At 44.7% G+C, this 13,232-nt stretch overlaps 1 protein-coding gene across 3 annotated transcripts in view; it reads right to left on the reverse strand.

Annotated features, from left to right (window-relative positions):
* Positions 1-13,232, reverse strand: part of SERGEF (secretion regulating guanine nucleotide exchange factor) — a 227,113-nt gene that overhangs the window by 194,860 nt on the left and 19,021 nt on the right. For all 3 annotated transcript variants that reach the window (XM_044258919.1, XM_044258917.1, XM_044258920.1), the window contains exons 7-8: positions 11,650-11,712; positions 7,528-7,686 (exon numbers count right to left, since the gene is read on the reverse strand). In XM_044258919.1, coding sequence (XP_044114854.1) covers positions 7,528-7,686; positions 11,650-11,712 — 222 coding nt within the window. The remainder of the gene's footprint in view (positions 1-7,527; positions 7,687-11,649; positions 11,713-13,232) is intronic.

A 13,232-nucleotide genomic window follows, 5' to 3' on the forward strand; every position in this document is an offset into this window, starting at 1 on the left:
ATTTTAACATATGGTTATATAATTTATTTTAACCAGTCCCCCTACAATCCCTCTTATATCCATGCATTTGCTGTCACTATAAATTAGGCTGCAATGAGTAGCGATATACTTAATCTTCCAATACTTCTGTAATTATTTCTTTAGATCCGTTTTATTTTAATAGAGGGGGGAATTCCAGAGCTGGATTGGTCCCTAGAGATCACTATGTCCACAACCTTCTTCTGGCCAGATGGGAAGAAAGGGACCAGGGAGTTTTGTGTCTTGCCAGAGGACAAAAAGAAAGCAAAAGAACCAAGTCCCAAACTCTCCACTTCTCAAAGGTGACCTTCTCAAAGGATTTCACACCCTTCCCTGACCACCATCACCCACGTGGACCTCTCCTTCCCCTGAAACCCTAGAGGCTTCAGTGTCTGAGCCAGTCTTCTGACTCTTTGCCACATGCTTTTTTATTCTTCTACTAAATATTTCACTTGCTCATCCAAGTAGTTCCAGATTTTCTATTCCCCTGTATCCTGTAGCACAGTGCTATATACATACAGCATTCCGCAAATCCCACGGAAGGATCAAAGATAACTAAGAACTTCCTTCCTTATTGCTTGGAAGAATCACTGGAAGAAACTGGAGAAAGAGGCTTCTCTGAAGAGCAGAAAGAGTTCAGTTATGAGCTAGAGCATTCTGAGATACACACTTGGAATCAGAGCAGCAGGCTTGACCAGGTTCAAGTTTTGGTTCTGCCAGTCTAGTAAACCAGGGCGATGCCGCTGCCCAATTAGGGACTTGTCTGTGACACAAGGATAACACCCGTCTTGCCAGCTTCACAGGAGGAAATGGATACAAAAGCACTTTATAGCGATGAAAGTGGTCTGTGAGAGCTATGACTGCTATGATATGATTACAAACAGACACGTAGTTGCTTCTGTGAGTCCTGGAATGGTGGCCTGTCCGTTGCTCTTGGGCACCATCTCCTCTTTTCTACTCCACACACAAATCCATTCAGGGATTCTACAGCTACACACTTGAGGTAAGAATCAGTGTTCTCTTGAAGCAGAACTTCAGGTACAGAAGAAACTACTCTTCCTTCGGGTCCCTGGGTTGCATTAGTTAAGTCCTCCACATCTCCTCATCGTCTCTGGAGAGGCTGAGACACGGTGGAGAGAGCACTGCACATAGAGACTTGACACCTGAGTTCTGCTCCACCTCCTCCACTCACACCCCGTCAGTCCTCAGTTTCCCCATCTCTAAAGTGACAGAGTCCGGCCAGATGAGCTTTAAGTTCTCATCCATTCCTCACATTCTAAGGATGCTCGGATAAAAATGAATGACTTTAGAATAAGCAAAGCTATTCATTTCAAAATAGTCCTTTAGGCTCGCTTTGACTTTCAACCATTGGGTTTTCAGAGTTCTAAAGCACAAACATCATGAATTCCAAAGCATCTGCTTTAAATAGAGCCCATGAGGTCAGAATCTCCCTGAGCTCGGTTGAGGTTTCATGATATTTGGTCCCAAACAAGATAGAGTAATACACACTGTCACCCTAATCTAAAAAGGATCCTGGCCCCAAAACAAAAAAATCAGCATTAGATATATTTATAAATTCAAAAAAAAAATAGTGTGAATCAATGCCTGGGCTTGAATTTCACTAATGCTTAGACATCAAATACAATAAAATATCTCTGGGTCGGTGACACTTGAAACAAGAAAGGAGAGTGGCTAAGAGCTGGTCCCTTCCACATGTGCCTGCAATTCCCCACTTTAAAGATACAAAAGAATAAAACATATCTCAACTATAAAAGGATATAACTAGGAGCCAAGGGGACTATGACAGGAGGGGAAAAAATTTTACTGAAAAGTAGAACTGGACTTCCGGCTTTAATGCTGCCATAAATCACTCTCTCTCCTCTTTCATTTTTTCAGCTACAAAGTGAGGAAGTCTCTTCTTCCATCTCTGATTCTCCAACTTCCAAGATTCTGGGACTTTCTTAGGTGACACTGAAGAAACTGAAGAATGTCAAGAATTCTATTTGGGCTGACTTTCTCAGTCCAGAGCCATCGTGAGACCACAAGACTAATTCAGGATACTGCGTGGCTCAGGGAAAGCTTCCAGCATGCCAAAAGCAACCAGATTCTAGACACTCTGACCAACCCCATAATAAGGTCGGGACCTTGTGTAAATCATTCCCCTTGAGATTCTAATAAATCACCAGCCACCAGCACTTAGCATTTGTAAGCATCGATCTTTCTGCACTCGCCAGGAGACTTCTGAATCAACCTGTTACCTGTCCAGAGACATCCAGTCAGCCCCATGGAGACTTCTGCTGGAAGAAGATATAGGGCTTGGGGACTCCAGAGAGCTCCAGAGTTTCCAAGAGCAGGAGACACCAACATGTACTGAACCAACACATGAACCTAGTCCTCATGGATCCTGGAAGCTTTAAGACATCATCTCATTTAATCCTCATGCAAGGTCAGCAATATTCCCCCATTTCCCTAATGAGAAAATAACCTCATTTATTCATTTGTCCAACATGTACTGAGTACAATCTCCCATCTGCCAAGTACTTTGCCAAGCACCAGGCATATAATGTTGAGTGAAAGCAATGTAGCTCCTGCCCTTATAAGGCTCCCTGTCTAGTGGGAGGAGAAGCTAGTCAAAGAATCTACAAAAAAACAGCAAAACGGAGAAGCTGTAGTGCTAGGAGACGGGTAAAAGGGAAAAGTGATTAGTCGGGGCATCAAGGGAAGGCCTCCCTGGGAGGCAATGACTAAGCTGAGGTCCGGAAAAAAAAAAAAAAAAAAAAAAAAAGGAGGTAACTAAGTCAAAATGAAGAAGGAGTGCAGGGATAAGTGTGCCAAATAGAGGGAACATGAGGTGCAAATGTGGTAGGAAATACATGGCGCAGTCAACGTACTGTGTAAATGCCAGAGTAGCTGGACAGGCAAGAGCCAGCACGGTACGAAACAGGGCCAGCATGGCAGGCAGAGGGCAGACCACAAGGGGCCTCATGCGACCATGAAGGAGTACATTTTTGTCATAAGAACGTTGGAAGGCCACTGGAATGTGACATGATGGGATTGTAAAGACCTTCCAACTGAGGTATGAAGAACAGATTTGGGGGGGAGGGGTTATTAGGGGGAGTGATTTGGGGAGTGAGTATGGGAAGACAAGGAGGTCAGAGGCCAATGTGGGATCCATGGTGGTGGCAATAAGGGTGGAGAGAGCTGGGGCTGCCCACAGCCACACAGTCAGGACGCCAGCAGAGTGGAGATGTAGAGAGACCTAGGCTTGTCTGACTTCAAAGCTCCTGCTGCTCTGTACCTTGCCATTTATCGGTTCATTCAACAGTTTCCTTACTAACCCTCTACTATGTGCCAGGCCTATGCCAGGTGCTGGGGACACAGCCATCAGCAAAACAGACGCTGCTTTCATGGGGCTGACAGCATAGACATTAAATGAGAACACACACGGATGTACACAATTACAAACTGGGATGTGTACCATGAAGGAGTGATAGTGTGATCAGAGATCTCCGCAGGAAAGCTATCTCGAAGGCCACAAAGATCCTCCTAACTGTTGGTGCGAAGAAAAAAGCTGCCACTTGCCAGCCTTCGTGTAAATGAAAGACTTTAGGAAACTCTCCCTCTCAGAGCTGGACACTGAGCATCTCTGGCCTGCTCATAAGGCCTTGGGGAAAGCTGGATGTCTCAAGCTCTGCAGATCCTGTCGACACAGAAGTCCTTCTAGAAGTATCACTCACACCTTAGCACACTCACATATCCCAACCGCAGGCACCCCTCCATCACGTGCGGACAGCATTTGACAGTTAGACGGGCTCCTTCACACAGATCCACTCATTCGACCCTTACAGCAGCCCTGTGCAGAATGCAGGCAGGCTGTGACTCCTCCCTGAGAGAGGAGCAAGTTGAGGCCAAGACAGGTCAAGTGACTGGACCAAGGTTGTCAAGGTAGGAAGGCACCCAGATCTGTTCCCAGACCTCACTAAACCATCTCAGGCCAGGAAATCAAGACTGGGAGGAGACGGCTGCAGGTCACTGAGCCTGGGTAAAGTCACCCAGGAGTCCCACGAAGTTCCTGAGAACAATGATCAGGGACATTAAGCAGCTTAGGAAAGGTTTCTAGAATGCAGCTCCTCCAGTCTGAGACACAGGTATCCTTGCCAACTTTCCCAGATTAGAACAGGTTCTCTTGGACTCTTTCCAAGTGACTCTGACTAACAGAGAAAAGTATTTTTCCATCGCAAACACTGCAGGCAGGCACCAGACTCCTGAAGGGGGAGGCCAGAGACTGTACCCCGGATTCCCATACAGACAAGCTGTAAAGTTAGCTTGATACTGTGTAAACTGCGCTAGCCGAGCACCTACCACTGGGGATGCAGGGCAATCTCGGGCCAAGACTCAGATTTGGGGCTAGTATTTCTTTGTGGTGGGGGGACTGTCCTGTGCAATGCAGAATGTTTAGCAGCATCTGGGGTATCTACCAAAAAAGGGCCAGTAGTGCCCCCCAGTTGTGAGAACCAAATATGTCTACAGGGGCACCTAGGTGGCTCAGTGGGTTAAGCCTCCGCCTTCAGCTCAGGTCATGATCTCAGGGTCCTGGGATCGACCCCCACATCGCACTCTCTGCTCAGCAGGGAGCCTGCTTCCCCTGCCCTCTCTCTCTCTGCCTACTTGTGATCTCTGTCTGTCAAACAAATAAATAAAATCTTAAAACAAAACGAAACAAATATGTCTCCAGACATTGCAAAGGGCATAAAATTGCCTGGGGTTGACAGTACTAGCCGAGGACTGTGCAGAAGGGGACAAGCAGAGTCCACTTCTCTTTCTCTGCTCCTAATCCACCCCTTCCCATCCCACCTAACTGGAGAGACAGATGGCCAGAGTACAGAAATCATTCTTTTACTCAATATCACACAATGACTGCCTTCCACAATGAGCCCGAGAGCAGCGTCTGTGCTGATGTGGCCTACAGGTAAGTCCCAGGAGCAATTTCTCACTGGAGCTTGTAAAAACAACCAGAGCCAAATAACTCCTTGTTCCATTAATGAGCTGCTTCTGACCCTGTGAGCAAATCCTGTTCCCATTAATACGAGCCGCTGAGTCTGACTGAACTGGAAACCCTGGGTGTTTCTTCTCAATGACTCTGGGCCAGGGCAAAAGCTTCCACTGCTGCTAGAAGGAGCACAAAATCCATGAATCAAGTAGCAGGATACTCCCATTTCCCCAAATTCAGTACAAGAGCCAGGACACTTAGACACCCCAGCTTACAACCATTCTGGACTAAGGAGAAAGGGGAAAGTGACAGAGTACATAAACAAGAGGTCTGAATTAACAAGTTAATTAAACAGCTGAAACATTAGCGAAAAATCTCGCTGTCAAGTGGAGGTGGTGGTGGGAAGCTGAGCTCTAGAGCGACTGGGATGACTCAGACAGCGTCAGGGCTGAGGGTTCCAAGCTCGCACACTGAGGGCTGGGCTTTGGCCCAGACGTGGAAATCAGTGTCAGTTCTGAGGCTACAAGGCTAGACCCCAAGAAGCAGCATCTTGCATCTCTCGTTCATCAGCTGCCTACGCAGTTAGAGGGTTTACTGACAGGCTCAACCAAACTCACCGCCGTTCGGTAGAAGTGTACCTGACTGTGTGGTAGTTCTTTGCAGACTGACTGACCATGAAACGCCCACCTGGTAGCACCCAACTGCTCACACTCCTGCCCCCTTCTGTACGTTGTACTTCGCTCTACTGCTACACAGGTGTGCCAAAAATGGGTAACAGGTCAGTCTTCCCCAGTGAACAGGGGGCTCCCTGACAGCAGACTCTGTATCTAGTACAAGGTGTAGTACATAAATAGACCCTCACCATTTGTATGATGGATGGATGGATGGATGGATGGACAGATGGACGGACGGACGGATGGATGGATGGATGGATGGTACAATCTTCCAGACCCAGGCCTGTCTACGCATTCTAGCGAGGGCACAGCCCAGGTCTTTTCCCCAACACTGACCACATCGCTCAGTAGGGTCCCAATAAGCAAGAACCGATCTGCTTTGAGACAAACTGAAGCCTTCTGTTCATGAACCAGTGAGACCAAGGAAAGAGGTCAGAAATCCTAGCTATCTACATTGACTCATGTGTATCTGAAGATATTTACTCTCTTCTAAGTAGAAAGGGAAGAGACAGAAGCAAACAAGACTAACATGGTACTGTCCCTCACAGAGCTCATCATCAGAGGTAAAAGGCAAATATTAACAATTGCGAACACACGACTACTGTGCTCAATGAGTCTCCTTAGGAAGAGCTTTTGTAGACAGTCCCAATCTTCTAGCAGCTGAACCTCCTTGAGGAAGTCATGACTTTCCCCTTTAGAGCACCCTCTGAAGTGGTCAATATGGAAAGTTCATTTTATACCTTTGTTATAAAGGCCTGTGTTCCAAAATGGTCACAAAATCTTTTCAAAGACCAATGAAAAGCCTCATAGATATGAAGACTCTCAAGTGTATGTCTGTGTGTTCCAATGTGTAGTGAGTGGGGCGTGCCTGCCAGGGATAACTGAAGGGGAAAACCTACAAAAAGCAGACAGCCCTGCAGTAACTAGCAGTCACTAGGTCGGTACTTGTGAGTCTGGAGATCCAAGTGTAGCTAATAAGTAGGCAAGGGCAGGCAAGGGGACTCCTGAGAACCCCTGAGCTTCAGGGGTCTCTGACATGAGCATAGATCTTAAGAATTACAAATGGCCTGTCTGGGAAACTCTACGTAAGTCAGCGGAAGCACTGGGAAGGCAGGGAAGAAGACAGGCCATAAAAAAAACAAACGCAGAGAACAAAATCAGCCATATGAAGACCACAAAAGGAGACAAGCCCTAAGGGAAAGATGAGAAATAAATACTCAAGAAAAGGTAAGGATGTCTGAAGCTGGATGGCGTGGCACCGTAAGGTGACATCTGACAGGATATATCGGATGTCTGAATCAATGTGTGTGGTTTGTTAGGGTTAATGGAAAAGTGAATCAAAATATCACATCAAAAATCTTTAAAAAAAAAAAATCACACCAGCTATAATTCAAAATAATGCTCCTGCCTCAATCTTGAAATACGAATCTTTAAGTTTCAGAAGCTTTTAATTTAGACTCAGGTGGAAAGGCAAGGAGAGTCATCTCTTCAGCTAGGACAAGGCAAAAACTCCCCAGCAACCCAGACAAACCTCTGGGTGATGCTTGCCACCATAGTTACTTCTCAAAACCTCAAGGATTTGTAGGGCCAGAAAGAGCCCATCTAACTGAGACTTGCCTCTTTTGGTGCAAACCTTTGATCCAGAGAGGAAAAGCTCCATATCTGACTGACTGCAGAACCCGATCCCAGAACCTCCCCATCCCAGTCCATGGAGCATTTCATAGTAAAAACCCACCAGCTTAGTCCTGAGCATTCATAGCTGTGTAGACAGCTATCCTCCCGGCCTTCCCCCCCCACCCCACCTCACTGCTCTTACCAACCACGAATTCTCTGCTGCTCTCTCACCTGTCTGAGCAACCAGGTGTGTCCACCCACTCCAGACAGAAGTGACCTTTTCATTCTGAAAACAGTGTGCTTCTATTTTCTGGGGCATAGGAAGAAAAGCAGCCAAGGAAGCCAGTTGCCCATGCTTGTTGCTTCCCCAAACATACAGCTCTCCTGCATCTTAAACAAACAGAAGGGGAACAAAAGAGGTGAAGGAGAATTAGCTCAAAATGACGGTAAATTAGACAAATTTGGGGGGAAAAATGGTTAAGAGAAGTTGTATTATTCTCATGCTATGATGCTGAATAGGGCAAGGCAAGATACAAAATTCATGTATAGCATATTAACATACAAGATTGCTGTTAATTCTATAAATAGGAAACAAGGCCAAATGTTCTTAGTAGTTTGTCAAGGAACAGGAATGTGTAAGTTTATTTTTTCATTAATTCATTCAACAAATATTCATAGAACATCTACCAAAAGAAAAACATGTTTCTCCATTTTTCAAAAAATATATGTTTCCATCGCCCTTGGTTAGAAAAATATATATTAACCTTTTAAAGTAACAGGTTAAAAGATATATTATTTAGACTTAAACTTTTCAGACCTAAGACTATCTCACAACATGCCTTGTCCAGCAGAAAACACAATGTAGCTACCTCCCATCCACACACACAAGCACTGTAGCTCACTTGAAACTCACAGTGGTCCTGAGGTTTAAGCAAGAACGCCACAGACTGACATTGGGAATTAACAGAAAGAAAGCAAATTCAGAGTCAAGTGACTCTGGCTTCTATTCCTGGACCTGCTAACCAGCTACTGACCTTGGACAAATCACTTTCAAAGCCTTAGTTTCACCAGCTGAAAACCAGAGGGGAGGGCACATGGCCTAGAAGGGCAGACTGTTTAACAGATGACACAGGCCACAAGAGAGACTGGTGGGCCACAGCAGCAAGCCACAGAGCACATGCTTCTCTAAAATGCATGTACGTTCAAAAACATTTTTAATCGGAAGCCAGACCAAATGGATCTGTGAGCTACACAATTCGGCCCATGAACCTATAGTTTGTGACTCCTTAAATGATCTCTAAGATTTTTCCAACCAACCCTAACATTCCACATTTCTATGCTGTACTATACAGCACATAGCACACACACATGGCTCCTGAACAATTGAAATATGACCCGTCCAAATTGAGATGTGTTGTCAAATAAAAAAAAGCACAACAGGGGCACGTGGGTGACTCAGTTGGTTAAGCGTCTGCCTTTGGCTCAGGTCATGATTCCGGGGTCCTGGGATCAAGTCCCGCATTGGGCTCCCTGCTCAGCAGAGAGCCTGCTTCTCTCTCTCCCTCTGCCTGCCACTCTGTTTGTGATCTCTATCTCTCTGTCAAATAAATAAATAAAATCTTAAAAAAAAAAAGAAAAAAGAAAAAGAAAAGCACAACAGATTGCAGACTTAGCACAAAACAAACAAACAAACAAACAAAAAAACCCCAAAACAAAGAAACACATATCTCCTTAATAGTCTTCAATATTGATTACTCATTGAAATAATATTGTGGGTATATTGGGTTAAATAAAATATATTACTAAAACTAATTTATCTTTTTACTTTTTGAAATGTGGCTCACATTATATTTCTACTAGAGAGCATTCTTCTAGAAGCTAAAGCAATCAAGGCTTGAAGATTTAAACGACTCTGAAGATCACACGGTTAGCAGAAAGCCAAGTCCTCTGCTTCCAACGGCATTTCATGACCTCCCAAAAAAGCCTTCCAGCATTGCTTGCCATAGGGCAGTCTGGTATAGAGCCAAACAGTATCATTAAGGACATCGGACCAAGATTTGGGGTTCCAGTCCAAGAGCTGCTACTCCATTGCCCTTCCACACCAACTAACATTTATTTCACATTCTGGGCCTGTTTCATCAGGTCTAAGATGAGGAAGTGAAAGTCAACGGAGTCATTCTGTCCCTCAGTTGACCTTGCAGGACTAACATACTGCAGTTCAATGATGTGAATTTGGTGTACTTCATGCCCTGAGAGAGGGCAACCTCCCTGGACTTCAGTGGACTGTACAAAGTAGGGAGATCCCTTACAAGAGAAGGGATCTTACAAGAGAAGGGCAGAGAAGTCCCTCAGCAAAGTCTCAGCCTGTTTAATGGACTGGTTAGCTACCAAGCTGCCACTGACGGCAAGTCCGTGTGTGTAATAAGCCTTCATTTATCTCAGAAAGTCTAAACCTTCTTTTTGCAAAGACAAACTGCCTTCCACATGCGGATCATTACACTGTTGCACCAGCAGGCACAATTACGCTCTGCTGCAATGCCAAAGAGTTATATAACCTACCACGACTCCGGAGAGAAGGTCTAAAGAGCAATGAACAAAATCCGATGGGTAACAGCTTCAACAGGAAGGAGGGATATGAACCTTGACAATTTTTAACTCACTTTTAAAATATAAAAAACCAATTTCCTTTGTGAATATACTTTAAAAATCACTAAACTTTTACACTGTAAAGGGGTGAATTTTACAGATGAATTATATCTCAGTAAAACAAAAATTCTACATCTATGTTTTAAAAACACCATAAAAGTGTTTCATATATGAAATAATAAATAACTTCACTAATTTTAAGATTTTTGAAGAAAGTGTTAGCAAGCAATGAGAAAATCTCTACGTTTATATAATGCTGGCCATTTCAAACTGATTAGGATAGCGTAGAAATATCTCTATTAGGAAAGGGTAGAAACCTCTTTTATGATACTCTTAGTCTCAGAAAAGAATGCCTTCCTCAACCGTCACTGACCGTGGGGCACAGACTAGTCACTTCTCACCCTGGGGCCTCTGGCCCTTCCTCTACAAAAGGAGAGAGGGGGCCAAACGCCCAAGGGCCATTCACTTCAACTCAACTCTTTTAACATATATGTAAGTCTATCTAATATGAAACATAAGCTAAAAGTAGGCATTTCTTTTATTGGCTGGTTGTCTGAATTTGTTAAATAACAAATTATTGGTAGTTCAGAATTTGTAATGTGTTTACACTCTCACATCATGGCTTTGTAATTTGGAAACAGTAGCAGCTTCTCAGTTGGACTATATTACACATTTGACGTTGAAGAATGCACATCACCATTAACTACCTGTGATGTGTACCTATGTACACATACATCCTAATTTCCACATAAAACACTCAAAATACTATGTATGAAAGTCATTCCCCTTTGCTCAAAAAAGGTCCTGCCTTCAGCTCTGGCCTTACCAAAATAAATCTCTCGGAGCTCTCGTCTCAGTCTACCGGTAGGGATCAGGGCACTCTTGGCTTTGAAAGAGAACCTTTGGAAGAGAGAACCTTCACTTCCAAGAAGGTGCTGCTTTGTCAATGGAAAGTCTGTACTGTATTGGCGGGGTGTGTGGAATGATGGAAGGATGTATAACCAAGAAGAGGGGTACAGTGTGCGAGAGAAAAAGATTAGGCAGAGAGGTAGAGGGATCAAAGAGATGGAACAGATTGCAGAAATGCATAAAATACAAAACAGATTAGAGAAATATGTGCAAACTCAATTTAGAAGACATACAGATACAGAGATTAGATAGGAAGATGTGAAGATGGAAGGTAAATAAAAATAGAGATAAACAGATAAAGAGAAGATGAATACAGACAGAGCAGAGAGGCAGATAAATGCACTGGAAGACAGGTGGATGGAACAGGTTAGTCGGAGAGCAAACAGCTAAAGGGAACAGACAACCATATTAGACACCAAATGGCTCCGGGGGATACGACAACAATGGGCTCTAATGACTAAGCGCTGGCTGTGTGACTTGGCAATCACAACCACCCTGAGAAGAGGATATTCTTGTCCCTACCATACAGCTGAGAGGAAAGGAAGCGAGCCTGTGTTTCCTTCCTGTGGACGCCTTACCTGTATTTTCACTTTTACTTCTCAAAACTGCCCACAGAGAATTCGGTAGAGAAGGCAATGGTCTTGGAAGGTAAAGCGACTTCCTAAATCAGACTAGGGAAGGCAGCCGAATTTTGACTCCAAATCTAAGCTCCTCCCTCTGTTTCCCAATATCCACCATGCGAGGCAGAAACGTGCAGAACTCCGAACAGCAAGTTAGACTCGAAGAGTGGGTCCCTACCTGTCAGCGAGGCTGAGTGATCCGAGCCAGCAAGAACACAGGTTACTTTAGAATTCTCCAGGCCTACAAAAAAACCCAAAAAACAAAAAAAACATTTGAAAGCACATTTATAACAGAACAAATCGGTCAGAGAAGGGGCTCAGACAGTACCAAGGGCCTGAAAGAAACCTGAGGCAGAGACGGCAGGTCTGAGTCGGTGGCGTTGGCCAAGAAGATGGGTGATGTGGTGGGGACACTGTTTCCATACCAAGAGATTGAACAAGTAAGTAAATACACTGAAAATGAAGGAGCCCGATTTCTCTCCAGCAGAGAGGAGAGGAAAGGTACAGAACAAAGAGATGGAAGGCTAGAATCGCCCATGTCACAGTGGACTGTAATTGCAGAAATGACCATAAGCTCATGGTTTCGAGACAAACAGACATGGGTGTACATAAGTGTAAATATATGTGTGCACACATCTATCTCCTAGTTCTGTCCATGCGAGGGCCTAGAAGCAAAAACATCTCACCCATTCAGCTGCCGTCTCATACGTGAGCAGACAAACTCAGGACTCTAAAGAACGTAAAGATAGAACTAAGAATCTGAACCGGCCTTCCCCAAATCTAGCACTTTTCCTCTCTTCATTACACTGCCTTCACTGACCGGTTATAATCTCAATCAGCTCTTCCAGAAACCGTGGTCCCTGGGTCTAGCGTGCGGAGACAGGCACTCTTATTCCGTAACTCTTATCTGACACTTCTGTTGAATTAACTAGTATCTTAGTAAAATGCCCCTCACCCCTTTGAGGACCCTGTGGAATGAGAAAGGGACAAAGCAGATGTTTCTAGCACATTCACCAGAGAGGGAGCACAGGGCTTCGTGACCTGGCAAGGAGAGGATGTCCAGGGCCGCAGCTCCAGAATCAGCGGCGAGGAGGTAATGATGGGCAAACAAAAAGGGGAAAGAGAGAGTGGGAAGCTCATGATCTATTCCAAGGTCTCATGTGGAAACTCCACCAATCACTCAAAATCTAAGCTGCGTCCCCAAAGAGACCCAAACAGATCGTTTAAGTCAAACCAAAGCATTTGTGATTTCTTCCATATATAGGACCAGTGCTGAAATGGACAGTTCCTACCCTTAAGAAGCTCAGTCTTTGGCTTGTGGGAAAACATGTAAGCAACTCCTAACAACGCAGTACGTTGTGCCCTCCACACACATGGGGAAAATGCAATGGAGTTATAAAAGAGAAGACTCTTCGCTGAGAAAGCTGTATCTGAGTTAGGACTTGAGAAATTATCAGGAGAGACTAAAGATTACCAGAAGGAATGGGAAGGAAGACATTTCAGGCAGGGCTGACAACTTGCCCACAGACACAGAGGAATAAGAAAGCAGGAAATGCTCAGGGAGCAGTGAATACCTAGATGAGGCAGGAAAAAAGTATTTGGGAAGTATGAGTTTATGAATGTGTTCAAGGTCATGTGCAGTGGACTGCCTATCCAGCATCCAATACCTGCTTCTGCTTCACCACCAGTCCCCTCCCCAACTCTATCCCTGGCTTCAGGGTGCCATCCTCACCCCAGCTGAATGGGAGAGCCTCCAGGACT

Source organism: Neovison vison, chromosome 7 (assembly GCF_020171115.1).
Source record: "Neovison vison isolate M4711 chromosome 7, ASM_NN_V1, whole genome shotgun sequence".
Classification (NCBI taxonomy): Eukaryota; Metazoa; Chordata; class Mammalia; order Carnivora; family Mustelidae; genus Neogale; species Neogale vison.